The sequence below is a fragment of the Callorhinus ursinus genome, unplaced genomic scaffold (assembly GCF_003265705.2).
Source record: "Callorhinus ursinus isolate GAN/ISIS: 27379988/994484 unplaced genomic scaffold, GSC_fseal_2.0 scaffold4, whole genome shotgun sequence".
NCBI lineage: Eukaryota > Metazoa > Chordata > Mammalia > Carnivora > Otariidae > Callorhinus > Callorhinus ursinus.
Window position 1 is genome coordinate 89,443,723 of NW_027397066.1, and position 26,525 is coordinate 89,470,247.

Genomic DNA, 26,525 nt, shown 5'->3' on the forward strand with positions numbered 1-26,525 from the left:
CCCACTCTTCTTTCTGAATTGGATCCTCTTCACTGCAAATATGGATTGAATTTGAAGGAAAACGTGGACGACCTTAGTAAACACAGATAGTATTTCAAAATTTGGGAGCCATGGTTTTCTTCTAGGTCAAAATATTACAAATGAAAGAAAGGTTTTTTTGATTATTAACTTTTAAAATTAAAGCTGGCTAACTAAGTTATTTTGTCCTTAGACTGATATTAACAAAAGGATAGGCAATAATTAAAATGAATGAATATTTGAATTACAGTATATTTTACCATGTCATTTTGTTGCTTCCAACTGCACCAAATTAACAATTTAATAGTTAGTGGACATATTTGTTGTTCAGGTATCAGTATCAGTGATTCATTGGTAACTATTTGAAAATAAAACTTTGCTGCTAAAACAAGGTTGAGGTCAATGATAAGTAAATATAGTAAAATTAGTGGTCATAAATAAGAGAATAGTGAGTCATTTATGACTCTTTATGTAAGGCTTGGGATCCCTGTCCTTCTGGTCTGGTCCAGGAGGTTGGAGTCAGATCTTTTATTGTGTCCATTTAAATAAATAAATAAGAATACTTGAAATGATTATTTCTAATTAATTTTATCTTATTAGCCCTAATTACATAAATTTTGAAAGTGCTAACAAAGCTTTTATTATTAGTGTTCTTGGTCAGTAGTTGGAACATTTCTTTTAGAGTGTTGTTAGAGTGTTATTAATTTACTACCAAAGTATTTATAAATTTCAGTGCCAAACTTCAAATTAGCCCTTTTTCAAATTCAGAATTTATGGCAACAATCCTTCTGTTTGTACCAAGACTTTAATGTGGATCTTGGCCTACACCAAGTTCAGTCCCCCCAAATCTATTTTTATCCAAGTAACTAAGATTTTAGATCTTTTTCCATGCTCTATTACCTATTTCAATTAAATTATAAAGCCAAACTAAAAGCATTATGAATGAGAGGCACAATAATTGAGATTCAGTAAAATGTTGGATTTTAATCTGCGTAAAAGTAATTGACATATAGCTGGAAAAGACATATATTCATGGAGCCTGGATATCTCAGTTAAGACATTTCATTCACTAGAACTGTAAATTTGCCTACTTTGAATGGCAAAAGCTAAAGGGGGAATGATTTTTTATAGATGGCAATCATGAAAACAAAATTAAATTCTGCTAGAAGTTTAAAAAAAATGGAAAAAGAGCAAACGCTGGACATTCTTGGCAGCCAGAGCTGCTGGAATAAGAATGGAGTTATGATTCTTATCCCAGAAAAGTGTAGATCATTTTCATTTTTGAAATATAACAACCCTTTTTCTGATTAATCTTTTCATTACCATAGAATTATGAAGACCAGCAAGTTTCATTTTCTAAGCATTTATGGCCAACTACCAGCCAGTCAATGTGCTCTGAGTCTGGAGGAGGGATATGTAACCATAATTGTAATCAGTGGAATGAACGCTGTGCTGTGGCAGTACAGAGAGAAAAGAAAGTGGGAGAACTGGAGTTCCAAAGATGATATTGGAACTGGCTCTTAAAAGTTGGCTAGAGATAAAGGGGACTGGGAAAGGGTGAAGCGGTTCAGGCGGAAGGGGAGAACATGCTAAGTGTGAAAGAGTATCATGCTATCAGAGAAAGACAAGGAGTTCAGGGGAGTAAGAACATATGTGGTGGGGGGAGTAGAAATGTGAAATAGTGAGATTTGGGAAGGTTGGCTAGTAATACCCAAGTCCCTGGGCCAAATTCTGTCATCAATTTAACAAGGGAGTGGTAAGATCAAGTGTGCTCTGTGGGACTCTGAGAGCACGGAATGTTAGACTTCTTAGGAAGTTGTTGCCTTGGTCCAGGAGATAGCTGATCATGGAAGCAAAGGCAAAGTTCTAGATTCAGAAGACATTTCTGAGATAGAACCAACAAGACCAGTTAGTGGAACGGACATGAGAGCCATTGACAGATCACCAACATGGTGATTCATTTGAAAGTTCACAATGTAGTGCATTAGCAGAAAATGGTTGACCTACCCTGCTTCAACTCTGATGAACACAGGAGCTCCAGAGCCAAGTAAACCATATAGAATTTTAAATCTGGTTTTAGGGGTATTCAAATCCAAACTGATTGTCAGCAGCTTTGGCTGGCCCAATCAGAAGTAGTTGAGAAAGAAGAGAGAAAATTCTCTATCATCACTGTTGGGTAAAAGGAGCACAGATGACATATGGTGGTCATACTGTGCAGCCAATCCTTCCTCTGTGTTAACTTATTAATAAAGTACCCCTTTATTACATTTCTTCCTCTGCTTTTTAGACTGCATGCTGAACGTGGGCTTACTATAATTAAAAGCTATAATTTCCCTAGTTTTTTAAGGATAAGGAAGACAAAGTCTACAGCATTGGCCATTCTCAGGCATTCTTGCAAACATTACTTTATCAATGTTCACAGTCTCCTACTGAGGAAGGAAACAGGGAATATCCCATTTTCCCTTATTCAAGTAGGATAAAAGCCTCAATTATACAGATGGTAAGATTTCTACCTACTCTCTGACTGCATCATGAACTTGGTCCGTTGTGCCAATGAGATAGGTGCTCTTAAGCCATACATTCACAAATAAATTGAATTTGGTAGTTTTTAGCAGGTATCTGAAACTCACAAAATCATACTGCAAATAGTATTAACAATGGAAAAATCCAGTGCTTACATGAAAAATAAGGACCCTAGCTATTTACATGTTGATAAATCTACCATACTTCTGAGTAAAGTGTTTTATGCAGTTAGCTTAGGCTCACTTCTGACTAAAATGCGAACGTGTGTTCTTCCAAGTATATACCTAAAACCTTGAACTCCATAGTTTTCTGTTTTACTAGCATAATACATATTTTTAGGGACATTTCTTCCTAAAATCACCTTTTTTTGTTTCATAGACTTTTAACTTTGCAAATAACTTCAACGGGTAATGTGTAAATTTTAAACTTTTTATGGAAAACCTGACATGAAAATGTAGGAGGTCCTATATGTAAGTATAGATCTGTGTGTGTGTGTCTGTGTGTGTGTGTTTGTATGTAATTTCTTTTTAAATGCTTCAGAAAAAAATAAAAATAAAAAGCAAAAGTATAGGGGTGCCTCGGTGGCTCAGCTGGTTAAGTGTCTACTTTCAGTTCAGGTCATGATCCAGGAGCCCCGGAATTGACCCCTGCATCGGGCTCCCTGCTCAGTGGGGAGTCTGCTTCTCCCACTGCCCCTCCCCCTGCTCATACTCTCTCTCTTTCCGTCTCACTCTCTCTTTCTCAAGTAAATAAATACAATCTTTTTAAAAATTTTATAAAAGCAAAAGTATAATTTGGAGAAATTATTTCAAAATAAACTACATAAAGTGTCTTGGTGGTTAAGAGCTCAAGATTTGGAGTCAAACAGATTCAGACTGAAATCCTGGTTGTGATCACTTGTGTGAACTTTGGCAGGTTAATTAAACTCTTTAAGCCTCAGTTTCTTCATTTGTAAAATTGGGAAAACAATGCTTATTATTTGGCTAACATAAAACGCTGTCCATGAAACAATTTGTAGAATGCCTGATTGACCAATAGTAGTGATTATTAAGTACACAGTTAATGTTTTTAATATTTTAATTATGGTAAACATAAAATAAATTTTTTTTCTCAGATATCTGACCTGAGGATAAATAAGGTAAACATAATTGATTTCCTAAAATCAAGAGGCCATGTGGTAAGAAATGTGTTAGGCGTATGGTTGAAAATGTTTGGAGAATACAAGGTTTAATATAGCTTACCTCGATATTTAGGAACTATTACCAAAAGAAAACCAAAGCAAGACAAAAACAGTTCATTGCAGTTTTAACTACATTACTTTAATGACTAACCAAGACTACATTTTAGGCCCTAGAACTATCTAGTTGCCCTTAGCATATAGTAGGTGCTCAATCAATATTTTGCTGAATTGAAACACCCTGAAAGAAAAGAATGCAATAAAACTCCCGGTGTTCAAAGCAGCAACATATAAAGAATTATACAAGAACCAGATTCAATGTTGTTGCAGAAGAGCCGTGTTTATTATAGTGTCAAACTCTGCTAAACCAGGGAAGGGAATTATAGCCATCAACAGATTTATAGCTTCAGACTTTACACCTTTCATTTTGCATTGAAGATTAAAAGAGACCCAGCAGGAAAGGGGGTAGGTATAAAAAGAAATTTCAAATATCTAAACCAGCCCCACTATTGCAAAACTAATTTTTACAGCTATTCTTTTCTGGGCATTTTCTGCGGTGAGATCGTAACTTTTAAGTTCTTTTGTGATGCCAGTTCAAGCCCTGAACAAGGGACTGACTATATGTGCCCACGCTCAGTCTTAAATCATAAGCAGCTGCCATAAGGAAGCAATTAGTGGGGTCTAGCACTAAAAGAAAATTTAGAAAAACTAAACATTTAAAAAGGACTCTCAAAAGTAAGACTGATGTAGCTCAATGGAGTTAAGGGCTTATAAAACAGCAGGAATCAGGGAAGCTCACTCTGGCTTTCTTTTCTAACACAATACAAATTAAATACAGCCAAATTACTGCTCCTGCCAATCAAAACCAAGGGCTCCCTTCTCTCTAGCCTCACCCCTTATATCCAAATGTTTTAAGTGACTGCTAAAATTCTTTTTGTTTAACTTTGCATTTTTTTTTTTTTTTACTTATTTTTAAGAGGTCAAATAAAATGAACTCCATGGTGAAAGGCTTGGAATCCTAAACATTCTTTCTGTTGAAAGAAAGTATCAAACTTGCTCTCTAAATGCCCACAGTAGCCCCTGTGATTTTACAGCTAATGGTGTAAGCTATCCTATGATACTCTCACCCCCCTCAATAGCATTCAAATGTATAAGGAGGTATATCCATCTTTAAACCTTGGGTTTAATTTACAAGAGTTTATTTCAGCATGCTTCCTAATATACTGTCCCAACATAATTTTGCCCAGGCTACTCAAGAAAGTCTGGTTTGCAGGTCAGTTTGATTCTTTGCTTCATTCCTAGTATTTTATAAAGCGATACAGTTTTGTGAAGGGGAACTGAGCGCAACACAGGGATAAGGATTGATGTCTCTTTGAGTCTAAGGAGATACGGAGAAGGAATAAAAAACAATCAACTGTCAAATGAGACTAGAAGAGCCTGAATCTCAGGGCTTGTCTATGATTCTCAAGCTTCTCATACAAATTAGAAGCCCAGTCTCTAACACTCTCAGTTGATGACTAAAAGATCAAAAGCTTTTAATGTAAGCTTCTACAACTACCGTGCTCTCCATCTCCAGATTCTTCTGTAGCTTCACTTCCTCTCTCTGTGGAGCAAAGGTGATATTGTACCTATGCATCCGTGCCTCCTCCCCAACCTTGCCTGCTATGTGTCATTGCCCTCATGTCTTTTCAACCAATACAGTTCCCTTGGGTTCTTCCCCTTGCTCTCCAAACACATCCATTCACCCTCCCCAAAAGTTAAAGGGAAGAAAAGTTGCTTTTGCCCTCTATTCCCTCACTTTAAGGTCCTATCTTCGCCAAACTATCTCCATCAAACTTGTTTAATAATAGATTGGCCATAGAAAGAAAGAAAATTTGATTTGAGGAAAGAGAAGGGAGGTAGCAGAGTAGAAGTCATATTTTTATAATCTGGTTTTAGGAAAAATAAAAGTAACAGGAGTTGAAATACGTATTGGTCTTGGGGGCATTTCTTTCCATTAGGAAGAAGAAAGCTAAGCTATGAGAAGGGAAACTGCTGAGCCAGTCTTTGGGGCCCTGGAAAGGAGTCACCCTGGGCTAAACTAAAACTAAATAAACCAGAGCTTTGGGGAGGAAGGGTTGACAAAACCCAAACATGTCACGATTGCCCAAATTTGTGTCTAAACCTTTTGTCTTTTCACTTTACTCCCTTCATCAGCTATCAAATGTACCCTCAAGGCTTTAATTATTACCTGGCTCATGTCCTCAATTCTTTTCCAGGCTGCAGTGCTGCATTCCCAACTGCTCACCAGATGTCTAAGCCAAGATACGCCATCATCGGCTCAAACTCATCATTCTCAAACCAAACTTCTCAATTTCTACTGCAAGCCACTCATGACTCCTGACCTTCCTGTTTTTGTTAAACACACCACTACTCCTCCAACTCTAAAAGGTCAGTGTTGTGTTTGATTCAGCAATTGGAATCTATTGCCAAGTCCCAGAGATTTCATTCTCCACAAAATCCCTTGAATCTATCTTTCCATATTTGTTGCCAGCATCCTTATTCCTGGAAAACAAGAATAGTCTACAAGCCTCTCCAGGTCTTCCCTCACTTTATTCCATCCCACATACTTTTGTCAGATTAGATTTCCTAAAGCACATTCCTGAACATATTCCCCAGCTCCAAGACTGTCAAGCGCCCAACGAAAAAGTCATTATAGGCAACAGTCCTCCACGGTTGCAAAAGCTGTTACAGGAAAGGTTGCAGGGAATCAGGCCAATGCCATTTGACCTGCTGATCAACAGAGTATTACCTGCCTCTTGATATTATGAAGAAGGGAGTATACTACACCTTCATAAGAGATTATTCCTAAAAATTGAACCAGAACCTAATCAAACTTCTAAATGGAAGTTGCAGTTTACGAGAAATACAGAAGACAGGGGAACAAGTTAAACAGCACCACGAGGATTTAATTAGATCAATCCAGAATGTGGGGCATTCCATATACAGATCAACTGTTGTGGGAAAATTGGTGACGTGAAAAAAAAGTTTTTAGGAGAAGAGGCCTAGACAGTAAAAGAGACCGAAGAGTTATAGCAATTAAATGCCAACTGGGTTTGGGATCTTGATTCAAACAAGCCATCTATAAAGAGACATGTTTGAGACAACCGGGGAAATTTGAATATGATGATAATAAGAAATTATTGTTGATTTTATTAGGGTTGATAATGAAATGATGGTTATATTTTAAAAAGGCCCTATCAGAGATTTGTATTTTAGTATTTGCAGATGCAATGACATGTTATCTAGGTTTTGCTTTTAAATATATCAGATTTGTATTTTAGTATTTGCAGATGCAATGACATGTTATCTAGGTTTTGCTTTTAAATATATCAGCAAACAAAACAAAACAAGGAAAACAAGGGAAAGGGATTTATGAAACAAGATGAGCCACTGATAATTCTTGAAGCTAGGTAACAGTTCCAGGGCAATTTATGATACCATTTTCTTTTCCTTTTGAGTATGTTTGAAAATTGCCCAAAGAAGTAGTTACATAATTAAAAATTTTATTTTAGGCGACCCTTCAGATTCCCACCAAATGAAATGTTAATTTCTGCCTATGTCCAAAGTCCTCTATGATCTGCTCCTAACTTTCCTTCTCTGTTTTAACCCCTCCCAGTATTGAATACTAGCTGTTCTCAGAAGACCCTTCATAGCTGTCACCACTATATTTCTGTTTATGCCATTCTTTCTACTGAATAAGCATTCTTAATTATCATTAGACTTGGAATAATTATAGCATACCCTCTTGAAACCTCTTATCTGGCAACTTGAGCTATGGAGCTATTTGGGAAAAAAAAATAACCATAGCAGAAATTTGAGTTTCTAAAAGAAATGTTAGTCCCAGTACAAATGTTATTCCAGTAAGCATCCGGTCTCCACCCCTCTACAATCTCACTGTCATTATAGCCCGTCATTGATGGCTCATCTCAGTGATTTCTCTTCCCTGAGCTTTACTTGACCCTCCTTTGGAGATGTTCTCCCTGTTTTGAATTCCTAAAGCACTTGTGACTCTTTTGTAAAACTCAGCTGACCATGCTAGGTATAAGATTTGTGCTTCGTACTAAGCTATCAGGGGTCCTAAGGGCAAGAAGAGAGGTATATGGGGAAATATAACAAACAATGCCTTTGGAGGCTTTAACATGTACTGAAACATGACCTTTGGCAGGTCACTTAACCTCTCTGACCCTCAGTTTCTGCATCTGTAGGATGGAACAAATGATATTTACCTCATATGGGAGTTGCAGGAAGTAATTAAAAGAACATATGGTCTGTAAATATTATTTCCTTCCACTCTTCTCTTCCTAATTCAAATGTAGTCTTGTATTTTATACTTGGTAAGTATCAATAAATATATTATCAGGTTTCCTGCAACAAAGATCTCTAAGAAGTTATCAGAGCCAAAATTAGTATTCCCTGAATAGCCTGCTGACTGTCAAAGTCACAGATATATGTTTGGCCAACATGCTTCCAGTGAATGTTTATGAGGATATATTTGATTTCAGCTAGAAGTTGTGCTTTTGGGGGTCATTATAATTTCTCATCTGTTGACTCATACCTCTAGTTCAGAGAGTAAAGACTAATAGTAAAAGGAATAAAACAACTTTGCACAGTCTCTTGAAGATGAACTCTACTCAGTGAAAGATCTTTTCTCACACCTCAAATATGGACAGATGTTTTTGGCTCCTGTCTGCCTCCTGCCTGTGACTCCCAACTTTTAGAATGTTCTATTTTTACTCTCCCCACATTTTCAATACTGAGTCATTCCTAAAACCATGGCAATATTGCTTTGAACACCATCAGACCACTAAAGTTGCTAAGTAACCTCATAGCTGGAAACCCCGTGACTATAGTTCACAGAGCTGATGGCTCTCCTTTAGCTTCTCTGGCAACACCTTCTTCTGGGTTTCCCACTGTCTGATGGGGGTTTCTCTGTAGGAGACCTTCCTTTTCCTCCCTCTCTCTGTACTTAATAACTAACCCTCCTCCACCCATGACTTCTCTTACCCTCGATATACACTTTCTGGGCATCGCACTCATTTCCACAAATTCAGCTATTACTTGTCTACTGCACATCTAGCTGTGGCTTCTCTCCAGGACGATGCCTACTGCCCACTCTACATTTCTTCCTGAACATACTCTCCTCGCCTCAGATCCTGATGCCCACCACTAAGACTGGTTAGTTTTCTTCGAGTAAGTTGCTTGCACTTCATTCAGGGTCCTGATGGTCCACGCTGAGACTGTATTAATTAGATAAGAAGGCTTTCCTCCAGGAAGATGCAGCTCCATGCCAGAGCTCATGGGTTGGCAAGTGAAACACGAGCTGAATTTCAGACCATCCCTGTCCCTTTGCTGAACAGCTTTGCACAGTACACAACCTGCACGAGTGTAAATGGTAGCCCTGAGTTTATTGCAAGGATAAGATTTCTTTCAGAAAATGAAAACCCCACTGTGTTTATTCTTTTCCAAATAGCTCCATAGTTCAGGTTGCCAGGTAAAAGGTTTCAAGGGAAGTGTGTCATAACTATTCTTACTAAATGATACTCAATATTTATTCAACTATATCAATGAAGGATGTCACCTTTGATTTGTTTTCAACTCAGTGTATTTTTTTAAAGATTTTGTTTATTAATTTTTCAGAGAGAGATAGAGCACAAGCAAGGGGAGGGGCAGAGGGAGAATCAGGCTACCTGCTGAGCAGGGAGCCCGACACGGGGCTCGATCCCAGGACCCTGAAATCAGGACTTGAGCCGAAGGCACGTGTTTAACCCACTGAGCCACCCAGGTGCCCCTCGGTGTCTTTTTTTATAGAAAGACTATTTACTGAACATGAATTATGACAATAGATTATGCCTGATCTAAATCTTAAATAATTAGCATTGAATATACTGACCATTTGAAAAAAATAAACCTGGAGTGTAAAGGCTCACATTAACTTCAGGAGGTAGTAGAGTCTACCTCTCCCCGTAACTACTCTACCCATAGTTATTATTTAAACTAAGTTTAATTGTGGCCTACCCAAAAGAAAGAAGGTAGAATAAAATGTTTCTGGAGCTACCTTTCTACCTACTATCTCATCACATTCCTCCATGTTCATGTCCACATTGTGCAATAAATACATTCTATATTTAAAACATGGTATCAACTAACTATGACTGGAGATATTTAGAGAGAAAATAAATTTAGCTGATTAAGACTTTTGGCTGGGATATCAAAATTGTCAAACCAAGGAATCCATAAAAACGTATATGTGAAATTACATACACGTATAATATTACTTGAGAAAATTCATAAATTTTTTTGAAGTTTGAAACATTTCAAAGTGAATTAATTTTACTTCACTGAAGAATATTTTTAACTAAAACTCTTCACTAGCTTTAGAAAGAATAACACACACAAGTGTACACTAAGTATTTGTTTTAGAGAATCCTATACTAGAATCATCTCTAACAGTGATAATCACTCTTCATGAATTTCTTAATTTTAAAATTGAACTACTTAACCTAAATTTCTATATGACTTGAGGCCATTATTCTACTGGATGTTTATCCAGCAGATGAGGTCCCATTATAAGGGTTATATGATGTCATGGCTGTCTCAGTGTGAACGCTCATATAAGAGGGTTTGTATGCAGATGTTTACATGTGCATAAATAGGACTTGAATAATAACATACGTGCCATACACTGTTCTAAATGCTTCATTAAGTCGTGTATTAAGTCAAGCCAACCATCTTTACTTTACATTGAAAAACTGAAGGAAAACAGATAATTTGCCCAAAGTCATACAGTTTGTAAGTGACCAGTATTTAAATGCAGGTGTCTGCCCATGTAGCCCATTCCCTTAACTCTACTCAGTGTATTCCGTATGCTCCCTTCAAAAACAGACTGCTAAAAGCTGATATTTTCAGCTGTTTCAGTCATTTCATCATTAAATATATATAAAATTATCTTTAAATCTGAATTATTAACAGTAGGTATTTATTTTATATTTTTTAACTTTATTTTCTTATTTTACAATGAGAGAGAGAGAGAGTAGGGAGGGACACAGGGGGAGGGTGAAGGACAAGCAGACTCCATGCTCAGGGTGGAACCCAATCTCAGGACCCTGAGATCACAACCTGAGCCAAAACCAAGAATCGGCCACTTAACCGACTGAGCCACCCAGGCGCCCCAGTTGTAGACATATATTCAATAAAAATTTATTGTGCAACTTTATATATATATCAACACCAGATAAAGAAATTGAGATACAAAGATGAGTAAGTTCAGGGATTGATAACAACTTCAACATATGTAAATCAAAGTTGGATTAATTAATTTAATTATTCGTGAAAGTCTATGTGCCATTCACCTTTATTCAGGCAGAATTAAAAGGAATATATGTGATAGAAAATAAAACAAGAAGTTGGCAGTAGGAAGTAGTTCTTCAATTAATTTCAGTGGGAAAGAATTTTAAGCTAAAATTAAATATTGAGATGACATTTTACCATTTCAATACACAAATCACCATGTTAAAAAAAAGATATATGGATATAGTAAAATAAATAAGCTGTTATACTATGTGTATAGTATGTAAGTTTATATTTATATAGTATTAAGCATATAAATATATAAGTCTATAAATATATATAGGTATAAGCTATATGGAGTACAATGGAATCTTTCAATTAACCAATTACTTAATCAAATACCAAAAAAATCTAAAATGGTGAGACTTTTATAATCATTCTCTTCATCATATAACCACCACATAAGATACAGATAGTGGGGAATGATACTACTTTTTCAGATCTAGCATAATTTATTCAGGAATGAATACATTACTAGTTTAATATGATAGTTCTATTATGTATTGAGCAAAATAAATACCTTCTATACATACACACACATACACACACACACGCACGCACACTGACACATGCTTTTCAAATTTCTTGGAGAATGTACATGTCCTCCCCCTGCCCCCAAGTGAGACTATATGGATCTGAAAAAGGCTGGACTGGAACACAAACATGAAATATGGGAATTGCTAAAGTGTTAGGTTAGAAGGAGCTTAGTATATAATTAAAAACATATGAACAGAAAGTTAAATATTGTCCCAAAATATACTGTTTTATTTGGGAATAATTCCTTATAAGACACACACAGCTTGATTCTTTACATTTTAGTAAAATATTGTGAAATGGCAGTGACAATGTCAGAACAACAACAAAACAGCAAAAAGGGATTTGGGGTGGGGGAAGGCAATGTGACATCTTCTACTTCTTCTCAAGTGCATTTGAAAAAATACAAATGGAAGCCACACGCCTTCATGTGCAGTTGTCTGATGGTATTTGCTTGTGGTTTTCTCTTACATTTTTTTCTCACTGAGTAATACAGAATTACAACATACATGCTGCATTAAGTCCTCCAAATTCCTAAGGGAATTATATCTCCTTTATGTTCACATGCAACTCCAAAGGACAGTTATGAGGAGGGCTTTGAAATTCTGAAAATTGTATGCAAAAGAAATGCCCTTGGTACAGAAGGGGTACCTTTCAGTTAATACAGTGGTTCGACTATCTCACTACCTTCTACTGAACATACTGATGGAGTTATTGGAGACGAAGAAAAGGCCACTGTATCTTTATAATGCGTACAAGATGGACTCCTGAGAAGGTTTTTTAAAACGAGTTTCTATAATTTCTATTAAAGTATTTATTAGTGGGAGAATGTTATTGTTTTAGAAATGTGGCATGAAACACAACCACCAGAAACTACTTTCTGTAACTGTCTTGATTATTAAAAATCAAAGATAAGCCTTGAACCCTACAAATAAATGGTTAAAAACTAAAATAGTACATCTTAAGTATGGCCCTGGGTTAAGGCTATCTGTTTATTTTACCAAATATTAAATATCAATATAAATAAACTACTATAATAAAAGGAAACAAAGGTACCCAAACTCTCCAAACCAAGTGGAAGTGAGATATTAAAACTGACAAATGTTCAATAAAATCTCAGAGCTTTGAAACCTCAGAGGCCTGTTTTAAGTGGCATTATTGATGACACATGGTATTACTGACAGGGTATTTAGAATCATGAAGAGCTGAGAGTTTTCTCTCTTCCTCAGCTTCCTTTTCCTTAAACCCTTGCATTTACCATTCATAACTCAACATTATTTTTTGAACATCTACTGTGTACCAGGTACTAAGTGAAGTGTTATGGAGGATACTAAAGATGAGAGAAGGCATAGTTCTGCCCTTGAAGACCATAAAAGCTAGTAGTCCAGAGAGAAGGGATGTGTATAAATGACTATGATATAATAGAAAGAGGAAAAAGTACAATGGAGGAAATTAGTATTCGCTAAGTGCCTGTCATGTACGAGGCACTGCATTAAAAGTTATACATATATTATTTTAATACTCACACTATCTGTTGAGGTAAGAAATTATTATCTCTGCTTTACAGATGGGGAAAATGAGACTCAGAGTGATTGAGTAACTTGCCTAAGGTCACAGAGCTTGTAAGTGAAAACCTAGGGTTTGACTTGCAGTCTATCTGGCTTCGCTGTCTATGCCCCTCTAGTGTAAAGGAGTATAAAAAGCTGTACACAGGGGCACCTGGGTGGCTCAGTAGGTTGAGCATCTGCCTTCAGCTCAGGTCATGGTCCCGGAGTCCTGGGATCGAGCCCCACATCTGACTCCTTGCTCAGCGGGGAGTCTGCTTGTCCCTCTGCCTGCCACCTGCTTGTGCTCTCTCTCTCTCTCTCTCTGACAAATGAATAAATAAAATCTTTAAAAAAAAAGCTGTACACATAAAGTGTTGTGGAGATTCAGCAAAAGAGAGAGCAGATATCTTGATGGAAGAATTGTCATGTAAGTATGAAAGGTGACCATATCTGAACGTGTGGAAACTGAGTATATCTAGGGGCTAAGAGGAAAACAGTTCTGAGAAAAGGCTATTCTAAGAAAAGACAAATGAAGAAAAACATATTTGAAGAGAAAAAAACGTACATGGTTGTATTTGGCTTGGATGATGCATAGTGTTTGGAGCATTAAATGAAAAATTAGTGGGAAATAGGGCTAGAACAACAGGCCAAATCAAAGGATTTAAATGTCGGGCAAATAATTAGATTTTGTTGGCCTCTAAGTGGTAATCACATTGAAATTTAAAGTTTTGGGGTCAGAAGACTTACATCATCAGAACCATGACAGAACAACTTTATGCAGCAGACATATATGGGATGATATTAGCTGCCGCTATGCTCTAGCCTACCCCTCAACATCTCCATCATCAAGACAGGAAAAAGTTGAATGTTCACTTTCCTGACTCACCTCCCTTGCAGTCATGTCTGGCCAGGCAGGCAAGAGTCATGTCCTCACAGCATGAAGAATGGCAATGGTCAGGATCAAAAGAAAAGGGTCAAAAGGCATAGAAATGTGGGATTCTGTCAGGTAGGCAGTGAGCAAGAAGGATTTCACTGGGGTTGCATAGAGCATGAGCACCTCGACTCTCACACCTGGTAGTAGAGAGGAGAGGAAACGGAGGACCTGGGATGAAGAGCATCACGTAGACAGAGAATGATAGGCATGGGGAGCCAGGACTCAGCTATCAGAACAGAGGTGCCTGAATGTGGGCAGAAACTCAATCATTAGAACTAAGGCATGGCACCAGGACCACACTTAGAGCAATGGGTCCCTTGCATGTTGGAAAATCGTTTTCTTAAATGCCTCATGTTTAAGGTCCCTATTACACCTGGGGATTTCCAGATGTGCAGGTGTTGGACAGGATTTGTAGGTGGGATTGAACTCATCCTTGGAATGGTGGATCTGCGAGAGTTGAGAGAACTTCAACACTCTCCTTGACTACTATTTAAAGAACTGTCAAAAGAACAGAGACTGGGTCTATCTTGTTCACCACAATTTCACAGCCTTATTGCTGTGCCTTGTACATAGGAGCTAAATAATCCTTGAGGTGTTGACTTAAACTGTGCTAATATGAATTAATAAACAAATAGTAGGGTGACTTTCATTTCAATAGATTAATTTTGCCCCACCTCCCAAATAATTTTCACGACCTCTAGTTTGAAATACAAACTCCATCTGTCTTTTTTCTCATTTCTTTTCCTCCTTTCTTCCCTGACTTGCTCTCTCTCATCACTTATTTTTTCTCTTCTTACCCAGCCATTTTTCCCCCGTGTCTGACATTATTTACTCTATCCCATTCTTTCTCCTCTCCAAGGATTTGATTTCCTTTGATACGACGGATTCACAGCAGCATTCTCTCCATTCACTTTCCTGCCTCTTTTCCCATCTTAACCACAGCTGCTAGAATTGCCTTTTTTTTTCTTTCTTCCTAATACCCTTTCACCGTCTCATTTCCCTTGTCAAGAACCATTTGCTCACCCATTTAGGTAAATGCAAAGACTCACCTCTCTTCCCTGAGGCCTATTTTCGTATTCAGTTTCATACTATCCCTGCCATTTAGCTTTGCAGTCCTCATCTTAACAACCTAAGCTAAATCCATCTAGGCTGTCTTCAGCTTTTGGAAGATGATCAGAAGAACTCCCTGAATAATAGACATTTTCCCTTTTTACCATCAGCCTACAAAATAAAACCGTATTAATCTGGAAGTCCTAACTAAAGAAGGCATCATACCAAAGAAGCAGAATTAAGTCTTTCCCTCTCTAAGGAAGAGTTTTGCACTGAATAATACCATGAATAAGATGACGTGGGAATGTTCAACCTATGCAAGAACACTCTACTGTCATAAATATTTGCACATGAGTAACAAGTTGCCAATTCTAATTCTGTCCAAGTACTTTAGTAAACTTTAAAGGATGTGCAATCTCTCAACGCAAACATTGACAACTTTTTTTTTTTTGAAGTTAGTTGTTTGGAAATCTGATTGTATCTTCCCACAGGAATCCTAATAAAATATGGCTTATGTTCCCAGCTTAATCCACAAAAACATATTCCTAATGCACCAAAAAAAAAAATTCTTATTGTACAATAGAAACAGTTTTGGTAATGACATCTTAATGGAAAATCCACTGTGAATTGGGATTTGGGATTTCAGAAATGTATCTCTCACAATGCTACCCAGGCAGTGGGAGTATGGATTTTCAGTGCAATAGGTAGTCCAGCTAAGGAGTCGTCCCTCAGTGACATGGTTATGACTCAGGGATTGGGTGAGAAACTTGGGTTTGAGGACTAGTTAAGGGAACTTGTTTGGAGAAATCTTGTTTAAGTAGCAAACTTTCTTCTTTTTTTTCCCCTCCCTTAACTAGTTACAAAAGGAGATGGGGAGAGAGGGTAAAGAGAAAGTTTTGCAATGTTCATGCTCTTTCCTTTCCCCACAGTTAACAATATGTGCTAAGGAGATCCAGGGATAAGGGAGGAGCAGTATCAGCAGGGAAGGAATACGGCACTTTAGTTGCATTGAAACCTACATGTATAAATAACAAAAAATAAGTTATGAAGAATTTTAGCTCAGAAATCTTATAAAATTAGGGAAATTAAAGAAGTAGATATTTCAAGAAAAAAGTGGATATCATTTTAAGTCACCAAAAAGTTGAAGGAAAAAAAGGGAAGACATATCCCAAATTATAAGTTCCTGTACACACTATACACACTATATGTGAATAAAATCATTTTTAGTAAACAAAAAGACAGAACATGAACATTTTAAGAGAAATTTGATCAAATAAAAGAAAACTTTCAACCATTTAAAAATCCATAAAAATTTCCTAATTTAGATTTTAAAAGTACACTGCTTGCTTATTTACTGTATATACATTATAATATATATTAAATAGATTTAATGTGTAGTTTATATAAATTTACTCAAAGAAAAAGTGGATTCGTGGTAACTGGTAACGTAAGATGTAATTGTATAAAATACTATAACTCTGCTGCACATATTGATAATCACATTTACTACACCATTTCTAAGTGTTCATATTTTTAGATAGACAAAATTTGTTCTTGGAGGTAAAAGCCTATTTAGTTTCTACTTTTTGCAGAAGAAATTTCCCAAGAGTAGATTAGAGGCTGGGAAAGTAATACATTATGATAGGTGGTAGGGAATATAAAAATACAGATGGAAAGGAGCCTGTATATCAAGACACATCTGTAATTTATAAAAAATCTCAGTGCATAGTTAATAATCATTAAGCACTAAATTAAAAACTCCATTAAGAACTACTTAATTTAAAATCTAAAATTGGAAGTTTCTTTTGAAAAATGTTATGATGATGATATAGAGTTAAGAGGTAGGTCAAAACTTTTCCTTGGGGACATACCAACAACTCTTTGCCTATTTTTTGTGCCATAGAAAGATAATGTGAGTTATTTCCTGGCTTTGCATTTCCCCTCATGCCAATTCTTCCCGAATCCATGGTTTACCATTTTGTTGTGACAAGAGGGAGACATTTTGAACAAAATGATCATGTGATTCGAGTGTCCACTAAAGGCAAACAGATAGCCAAGGTGAAGGAAAACCAGAGCAAGTCACCATTTTAAAATGCCAATTCTATCTTCCTTGAAAGGTTCCAAAGTTTTCAAGTACAGACAGTTAGATAGACTTTACGTTTTTAAGAACCATGATATATTTTCAAGTCTTGGTTACAGTGATCTATCATGTTCTGCCCATTCTTGGCTCCCTACGCTGGTTTGTCACTGGTTTATCATCTTTCCTCTGCTCATTAACTGTGGCTGTGAACTCAAGATTTATTATGAACATGTCCTTCTTCTTAGCTATTTTCTTTAACATCTCATTAACTAATATGCTTTCAATGCTGTCTTTTTGTCCCGTTTTCCAAGTCTTTATACCCATATCTGAAATTTCCCCTCTTTGTTTTGTCTGTAGGACTCTTGCACTTGGACACTGTCGCAGATGTAGGTGCCAATCCTCACCACTGCCTCCCTCCAAGGCAGCTTGAGGATACAGGTTCCACACGTCCTACGGCTGCCTGCATTCCTCTAGCAGCTGGAGAGCGCTGGACCTTCTCGGCCAGACCAGAAGTGCCGGGGAGTTAACACCCAGGCACAATTCTCAACAATAGAGCAAGGGAGTTTAGTAGATAAATACATCAATTTCCCCGGCCTTTCAGTGGGCAATTCTGAGACAAGCTCTATGGTCTCTCACAGCTTCCTCAGGAATACATCTGTTTCCTGGCCCACTTGCCTCTCCTGTGTCATTTCCCTACTCCCTCACGATGCTTACTGGGATTGTCTTCCAAAGAAATTACTTGTAGCCAAATCCTTATCTAAAAGACTGCTTTAGGGTAGGCAGAGGTAATCCCAGCTAAGACAGAGGTCCTATTAATACTTAAAATGTGTTACAGATTATAATAATCTCAAAACCAGCACCCCAACTCCTTCTATCCCCTGTTATTTTACCTTTTTGCCTTCTCTTGAGAGCTGAGTGCTACAGGGGTAGAGGTTTTTACAGACATACTTGATTTCTGCCCCTAGTTTTATGGTGTCACCCCAGGTGAGTCCATGGATCTCTTCTGATTCGGGGTGTGTGTGTGTGTGTGTGTGTGTGTGTGTGTGTGTGTGTATCAGATGGTTCTTTCCAGGGCTGTTTTAAGCATTAATAAAATAAAGCATGCAAAGCACCTTTTACTTTGACTTCATCCCATTATAATGCAGCAGTTTCAAATTTAGGAAATAAGCTACAACTTTCTTTTCTGGGCTTTTTTCCCTCCAATAATTGAGCCAACTTAGAAAATAAGAGTGGAAATCACAAATAATAAGAGTATTCTCTGATATGAATATAAACTAATTACACAACAAACTTTTTCTCATGAGTGTGGTATGAGAGTACATGGGGTTTTTTGTTTTGTTAGATAGCCTTAGACACGGAGCTCATAAAAACTATAATAATATTCTCATGGTCTAGTATGAGAATTAGCCCACAACAAACAATTTGGATATTGATCCACAAAGATATCATGAAAATTATTTATTTACAAAATAATCCAAGGCATTTGGCATATCAAGGGGAAAGAGACGTAAGAGGAACTCAATAAATAGCTATGTTATTCATGGGTACCGTGGTGTTAAAGGTAAAACATTAATAATGGCTTTCCCTTCTCCATAGCTTCCTACAGACCACAATCAGTATTAATATTGAGTGTGTTGTTTTTTACCGACTCTTCATTTCTGACAACTCCCTTCTTTTGGACTTTCATCTTCCTACACATTCTTCCCCTTCCTCAAATTTCCTCATTTTCTTCAATATGATTTATAGCTCTAAAGATTTTTCTGTTGACTGCATTCACATTTAATTATAAATCATGTCTTCAGCAGTTGGTTTATATTGAAAATGTAGATCAAATTCAGTATCTGTCTGTAATGAATCAAAAGTCACTGGTATGATCAGTCTCAATAATCAGAGTCTGTGTGGATTTACGGCAACATTATTAGTACATGATTAATCAGTACCTAACGCAAACCAGTTCATACCCGACATCCACTAAGTCATTTTATCTTACATTAAAGTCCTGTGGCACTGTTTCAGATCAGTTAAAGAGTTCTGCTTTGTATGATAGTACATTGTTAAACTTGCCATCTGGCCCAACAGCTGATGTGGCTCACACAACCCTGGAGAGGCCCCAGAGCTTTACTCCTGGGAAATATTTGGTCTACTGTGTGGTGTCATGATTACTGGTTCATAGCTTTTTTATAGCCATTGAAAAAAATTGCAGAAAAATCTCCACATTGAGGAAATCCTAAATTTAAATTAATTTGTTAGGAAAAGAATTCACTTACGTGAGGACCAGGTTGACCCTGAAATTGAAAAGAAAAAAAGAAAAAAGAAAAACAATTACAAAATTGCCTTTTTAAGTAACTATTTCACTAGCAAAACTTAATCTAGTTCTGAAAATCTTTACAAAATGTTTTTGAAGATAATACTAACTACTGACAAATTTTACATTGTGGTTTTAAAAAATCATATTATATCTTAATATTTTTATTCTATGCGATTTATCTGAAGTCTTGCTATCATGGTCTATTATATGTTAACTCCAAAATGACTCAAGGGCTTTAGTATGCTCTAGAGTTAAATTGGAGAAAAAGAAGGAAAAGGTGAACTACGTTATCGTAATGAATGGGTTACTTCAATGGAGGGCCTTCTAGCACAGACTATTACTATGAGTTACTATTCAAAGAGCACAGTGACAAGAAAAAATGAGGCAGATATTTTTAGTTTTAGAATTCCCGGAGTCTTTGGATTTCTCATTGTTTCAATAATACCTTAAGTCAATTTTGAAAATAAATACCTATCTTTTACTCTGTACAATCCAACCTAAGGGCATTTTAAAAGAATATAAGAAGCCTTAGGCTCAATTAAAGTGCATCATCACTCCTCACTTGGTCAATAGATCATGGAATCACTGGACAATCTAATTCAATTTGACTGTCACTTTCTTGTTGTTTAAGCTGATGAAAATTTCAAAGCAGCATAACTGTAAATGCCTCTCAAGGAAAATCACCTGTGAATAAAAGCATTGAGTACATATCGCCTTCTTAAAACCTCTAATTGTGTTTCATATAAGATGAGATGAAAGAAAAAGTGTACACCGAGTTAAGGAATCTTTAAAAATAAATTAATAGTGTACAGTCTCATTGTACCAGCTGTATGCCACTGAGTATCAATATGGAAAAGCACAGAACTAATACAACTCCCAAAGAACACTCTCCTTCTCTCTCCCTCCCTCCCTCTCCTTTCTCTCTCTTTCTCAGACCCTCTCCAGGCTTGGAATTTCTCTAGGTACTTATTCTCTGACTGGGGATAGAATAGATGATTTTTAAGAGCTTTGTCTGAAAATGTGGTTAGCCAGGTTTTACCTAATCAAGCCAGGAAAGGAAGCTAAACCAGTTACTGTGGATGCTACTCACACCACTCCTGTATTATAGTGGTAGAACTTTCCAAGTACCGGGCACTTTTGGACATATTAGTCCATTTATTCCCTATTACTGCTCTGCATTTTACAAATGAAGAAACTGAGGCTCATAGAAATAAACTAATAGTCACACAGCCTATAGGTGGAAAAGCCAGATTTTAAACCCAAATCTGATGCCAATGTTCATGCATTTTCTACCAGGTCATTCTGCCTCTCCCAGTTGTACAACAGACTTGCTCAGATCCACAATGGTATCAGAGCACCCTTCAACTGAGTGGATGCTCTAAACTTCCCAACCACTCCTGGACTGCAAGCAACAGTGTGACTCTCTGCTTGGAGATGCAGACCTAGAACAAGCAGCCACCCAGTCTGGTAACTGATACCTGTGCACAAACCAGGTCAGCCAAGGTTCTTGAGGGTAACAGACAACCTAAAATTAGCACTAAACATGGGGAACCTACAAAGGCAAGGCTCTCCACCCACATGCGAATGCAGAACTTCCCAGATCCATGTAATGGATGAGATTACAATACGTGCCCACTCCCACTTGTACTCTGCCTCTCTCTCTGGATGCTTTAAGCTTCTGATCTTCCTGAAATTTCAAACTAATGCAAACTCAGAAATGTGAACATGCATCTTTCAAAGAAACCCAGAATACATTACATCTTTTATAAGTTTTTATTGTGTGTGAAAACCCAAAGGTAGGATTGTCTAAAATCAGAAATACTTTTGACAAAAGAATAGAGTTTAGCATCATTGCTGAGATCGTTTGATTCCTACAATTGTTCTACAGATGACAGACTTTTCCTGTCTTTAAAATGTGGCCTTCCTGGGGCACCTGGGTGGCTCGGTGGGTTAAGTGTCTGCCTTTGGCTCAGGTCATAGTCCTGAGGTCCCGGGATCAAGCCCCACATTGGGCTCCCTGCTCATTGGGCAGTCTGCTTCTCCCTCTGCCCCTCCCCACTTTGCTCATGCTCTCTCTCCTTTAAATAAATAAATAAAATCTTTTTTTTAAAAAAAGATTTTATTTATTTATTTGACAGAGAGAGACAGCGAGAGAGGGAACACAAGCGGGGGCGGTGGTGGGAGAGGGAGAAGCAGGCTTCCCGCTGAGCAGAGAGCCCGATGCGGGGCTTGATCCCAGGACCCTGGAATCATGACCTGAGCCAAAGGCAGACCCTTAATGACTGAGCCACCCAGGCACCCCAATAAATAAAATCTTTTAAAAAATGTGGCATTCCTGCCATTGCACTGAACAAAAGATTTTAGTACAATGTACACATATATTTATATGTTACTATAGACAAATACACATGTTCTGGACTTTATGTTAGTGGTGGTGAAAACAAACCATAAGTGACAGTAAGATTAAAAAGTTGACTTTTATATAGGCATTATAAATTATATAGTACCAGGAAACTCAGACTACTGTAATATGTGATATGAACTTCAACTGTCTATGGTGTGCATGAGTGAGTGTGTGCGTGTGTGTGCATGTGTGTGCGTGTGTGTGTGTGTGTAGGGTGGGGAACATGAAAAGGAGGGATGGAAGTGGGTTAGTAGACAGGCTTCCCCCCAAAACGATGCATATAACGTGACAAATTTGATAACTCTCCCTAAAACGTGGATTACACAGCGCAAGCCTTACAAATGTTACACAAGATTCCAGGACTGCCTACATCAAATCTTCTCACTCCGTGGGATGTAACAAAGATTCCCCAGCAGACGCCTAGAATATTGTAATGTAATGTCTAATGGCTGGAGTCTCTTAGTCTTCCCAATAGAGCTATCTGGATAAAGGAGGAAAAGTGATCAGAGGACAGGTTTCAGTGGGCATGGCAGTGCCAGCTTCCCCTATGGGAGTGCAGAGCATAGAAGGAGACTGGACAAGAGCCCAAAAGTGAACAGCATCTCAGAAACTCCCTGGTGATTGAGGACACTGGCCATGAAGACTTCTTCACAGACAGATCACCAAAAGAAATATCTCAGAATTCCTGTAAGTTGCTTCTGAGTAGTTCATTGAGAAATCCAAGTATTCTCATTCAACTGTGGGTATTTTTCTAGTCTATTCTAATTTACGGGTAGTGAACCTTATTAGTAATCAACTGTGAAAGTTAATTTTTTTTGGTTTTCTAAAACACACTCCTAATGAATAGTTATCAATTGCGACTAAGGCTTACATAACACAACTTACGTTGAATTTTTAAAAATGGAATTCCTTAAAAGGATGCTTTTCCCAAGCAAATCACCAAGCTGTTTCTAAAACTCACATCTAGGATAATCAAGAGCCACCCCAAGGGTTAAATCACAGAAATACTGAAGTTTGAAAAATAGATGCAAAGGTGGAGAATGCTGAGTGCGTGAGTCACTGCTTTACTGTATGTCAACAGCTCGATGCAATGCCCTCCAGGCAGCTAAGGCACCAGCGTGAAGAAAAAGAAACAGCAGGAGGAGTGACTTTAAAAAGTGGTAATCAGAACAGCATGGTAGAAAACAATCAGCCAGTAGCTGATGCCTGACAGAAAAGTGTTCAAAGGAAGTTGAAAGTTTTGTGAGGCAAATAAACCACAATGGAGCCTGATAAATGAGATGACCTATCACTTGAGTACGTATTGTTACTTTAGGCAATTAAAGAGCCATATTAACCGTTCGGTTAGGCTGTTATCACAATTATGGCTGCCAGAAAGTGCTAACATCCTTCGCTAAATCGACAAAGCCATTTAGATTTCTGACTGAGGCAATTAGTTTCACTACATGATATTTTTTTATGGATGGTAAATCTGTGTCACTCCTTTTCAGATGGGAAAATGCCGTTTTTCCATTAACACATGCACATCTAGGCACACAAATTTGTACTTTCAAAGTACAATCTTACTTTGAAATACTAATTAGGATAACAGACCCACATACATCTTTATTGTGATAAATTCTGAAATAAAAACACTCTGATTTACAAAAACTTGAGGGAATATTAGTACTGTTCATGCAACTCTAAAAGGTGCTACCTCTGCTTCAAGGTAATTAGAAAGAAATTACTTCAATAACTTAGAAACTCATCCTTATCAATCCCAAGCTTGCTACTACATTTAGTACCCTCAGATGCAGATTCATTCCATTCCCTTGAATTGAAAGAAAATACTTCAAAATAATAATTTCTAGGTTTTGCATTTTGGAACCCTTACTGTCTAAAAAGATCATTGGAAGATGATTACTGTAACTTCATTATCTCTTGAAAAGTCTCAAATCCACACATTCGGATGTCAATTTTATTTTTCTTTTCAGGTGAAAATAGCATCTAAAGTAGGCATCCGGGTAAAGCTTTAGAACATCATAGGAACTCTGAGTGGCAACAGGATCGTCCTGGTGGCAGGATGTTTTGAGGACCAATAGATCCTAGCATTAAGCCATCTCGGTGGGATTCCTCAACCTTTTAAGAATCTCAGGCTGACCTAGAGTCTGTGCCACTAAGTGGAACAGATACACTCTACCCCTGCAGTACCAGGAAGAGGAATCTTGCCCATCCTCACCACATGGTGAATTTGTTGACATTTCATCCCCAGTATCCCAGTGCCCAAGTAATAAGGTACTTCAGAATAAATTGCTAAAAGGCTAGACTATTTTGACTGGTCCAAAGATGGTGTCTAGTACCTTTAAGGAACTACTAGTAAGTCTGCTATTCTTACACTACAGGATTATATTTTTAAAATGTCCCTTCTCAATCTAATAGTCTCTTTGCTTCTCATCACTGCAGAATAAACACATCTATGTCAAAGAAGAAATCTTTCCCCTCAATGGAATCTTATCCAGATAATAGAGATGGAACTAAGACAGAAGCTGGCAGAGACCTCAGAGGAGGATGTACATACCTATACACATGCCACTGAACAAAAGTCATGAGAGTTCCATCCTGAAGAAAAATCACTCCCTAGTTTGATTAAGCCTCCATATCCAATTCATGTGAAAATATTATATTCAGTTACTTGTAAGTTATAAAATGCTATACAAATATAGCATGGCAATTTATAGTAGCATATAAAACCAATACCAACAATTCATTCTGCTAATTCAAATTTAGATAAAAAGTGTCTATTAATTTTAAAAACAAATTAACATGCAAATGATATATTATAGAGAAAAGCAATTGAAGAAAGAAAGTGTTATAGATTATGTGTATTAATTAAAAAATGACTTTGCAAAGATCTGCATAATCTCTCAATGTCTGTATAAGCAGCTCATGCTTCCAAGGACTTACACGCTTGGCTGAAATAAACATTATTCAGAATTTATACTGCCTGTTGTGTTACCCTACAGGATAGATATTAATAATTCTTACTTTAGCAACATTCACATAATACTACTTAGATAAGAGTATTTCAGTTTAAGGTTTTCTTTTAAAAATTACTTAATCCATGGTGGTTTTAATTCTGGGAAAGAAAAGCCATATTCTACTCCAGAGGAAAAAAAAGCTATTGTCTCAAGCTTGGTGGGTATATCTTTTCTAAAATTTGAGAGAAAGAGTGAGAGCAAAGATGGAGATGGTACTGTTGGGTTCAATATAAAGAAAACAAAAATTGATTCAAAATGGAAGGTTTTGGGGTGCCTGGCTGGCTCAGTGCCTGGCTAAGTGTCCGACTGGTGATTTCGGCTTAGGTCATGATCTCATGCGCTGTGAGATCGAGCCCCACGTCAGGCTCTGCACTCAGCAGGGAGTCTGCTTGAGATTTTTCTCCCTCTGTCCCTCACCCTACTTATGTGGGTGCTCTCTCTCTTTCTTTCTTTCAAATAAATAAATAAATAAATCTTTTTAAAAAATGGAAGATTTCTTCCATGATATTTGCCTTTCATAATTAAATAACATAACTTACTTAAAGATTTACTCATATACAGATTAACAAATCCTCACAATATTTAAAAACCATTATTATATTTTCTAACACAATACCATATTTATCTTTTCTTTCTGAAGATTAAATGTTCCTAATGAGAACATAGAAAAGTAAAGAATTTTATCATGTGCATGTTTTGTCATTAAAAATTTCACACACTAAATACAAGAAAGATAAAGACTCTGCATTAATTTATAATGTTAGAATTTATTAGATGCCTACCATTCTACTGAGGTTGATTTGGATTTTTGCTTACATATTTCTATATTTATAAATATATAGATGTTTATATTTTTTATATTTTATTTTTATTTTATATTTACTACTAATAAATATATATTATTTCCTTATGATACAACACTGAAAATTCAGTGTTATTCCAGTTATGAACTTATATATTTTATTTACTTATATTGTGGTATATAAAATACAGATTATACATTTTTAGGATATAATTTTACATGTGAATACATATGTATTTATTGTCATATATTTGTAAATCTATCTCTATGAAGAGAAGAAAGGAAGGAAGGTAGGAGAAGAAAGAAAGAAGAAAGAAGAAGAAAGAAAGAAAGAGAAAGAAAGAAAGGAAAAGAGAGATGGGAGGAGGAAGAGAGGAAAATGTATAATTCTGGGTGGTGGACTTACAGGTAATTATTTCCATCTTTAGAGTTTTTTACACTTTTCAAAATGTTACTAGCCCCATGTCTTGATTATAAAAATATTTATCACACAATACCTAATTCACTGCAGAAAACTTTTAAACAGAATCTTAATTAGGTTGTTAAATTTTTTCCAAACTAAATTATTTTATTCAAAGATCTAGGCCAGTAATTTTGAATTCCATTTTCCAACTTCTCCCAATTCAGGCTGTTTTTAATCACTTGGAAGAATGTTGCAAAATTATTAAAACTATTCTTCAAAATTCAGTAAGTAAAGGTTTTGAATTCACTTTCAGTGCATGTCCCACATCCCTTTTAGGAG

General features: G+C 36.8%; 1 protein-coding gene and 1 long non-coding RNA gene across 2 annotated transcripts in view; one reads left to right on the plus strand and one right to left on the minus strand.

Moving 5' to 3' along the window:
• COL25A1 (collagen type XXV alpha 1 chain) overlaps positions 1-26,525 on the minus strand; it is a 459,511-nt gene that overhangs the window by 165,269 nt on the left and 267,717 nt on the right. Inside the window, exon 5 of the mRNA XM_073892101.1 lies at positions 19,520-19,537. Coding sequence (XP_073748202.1) covers positions 19,520-19,537 — 18 coding nt within the window. The remainder of the gene's footprint in view (positions 1-19,519; positions 19,538-26,525) is intronic.
• Positions 1,939-18,184, plus strand: LOC141372643 (uncharacterized). The gene is made up of 4 exons (XR_012378005.1): positions 1,939-2,065; positions 2,920-3,011; positions 5,977-6,148; positions 17,610-18,184. It is a non-coding gene; the product is annotated as an uncharacterized lncRNA (long non-coding RNA).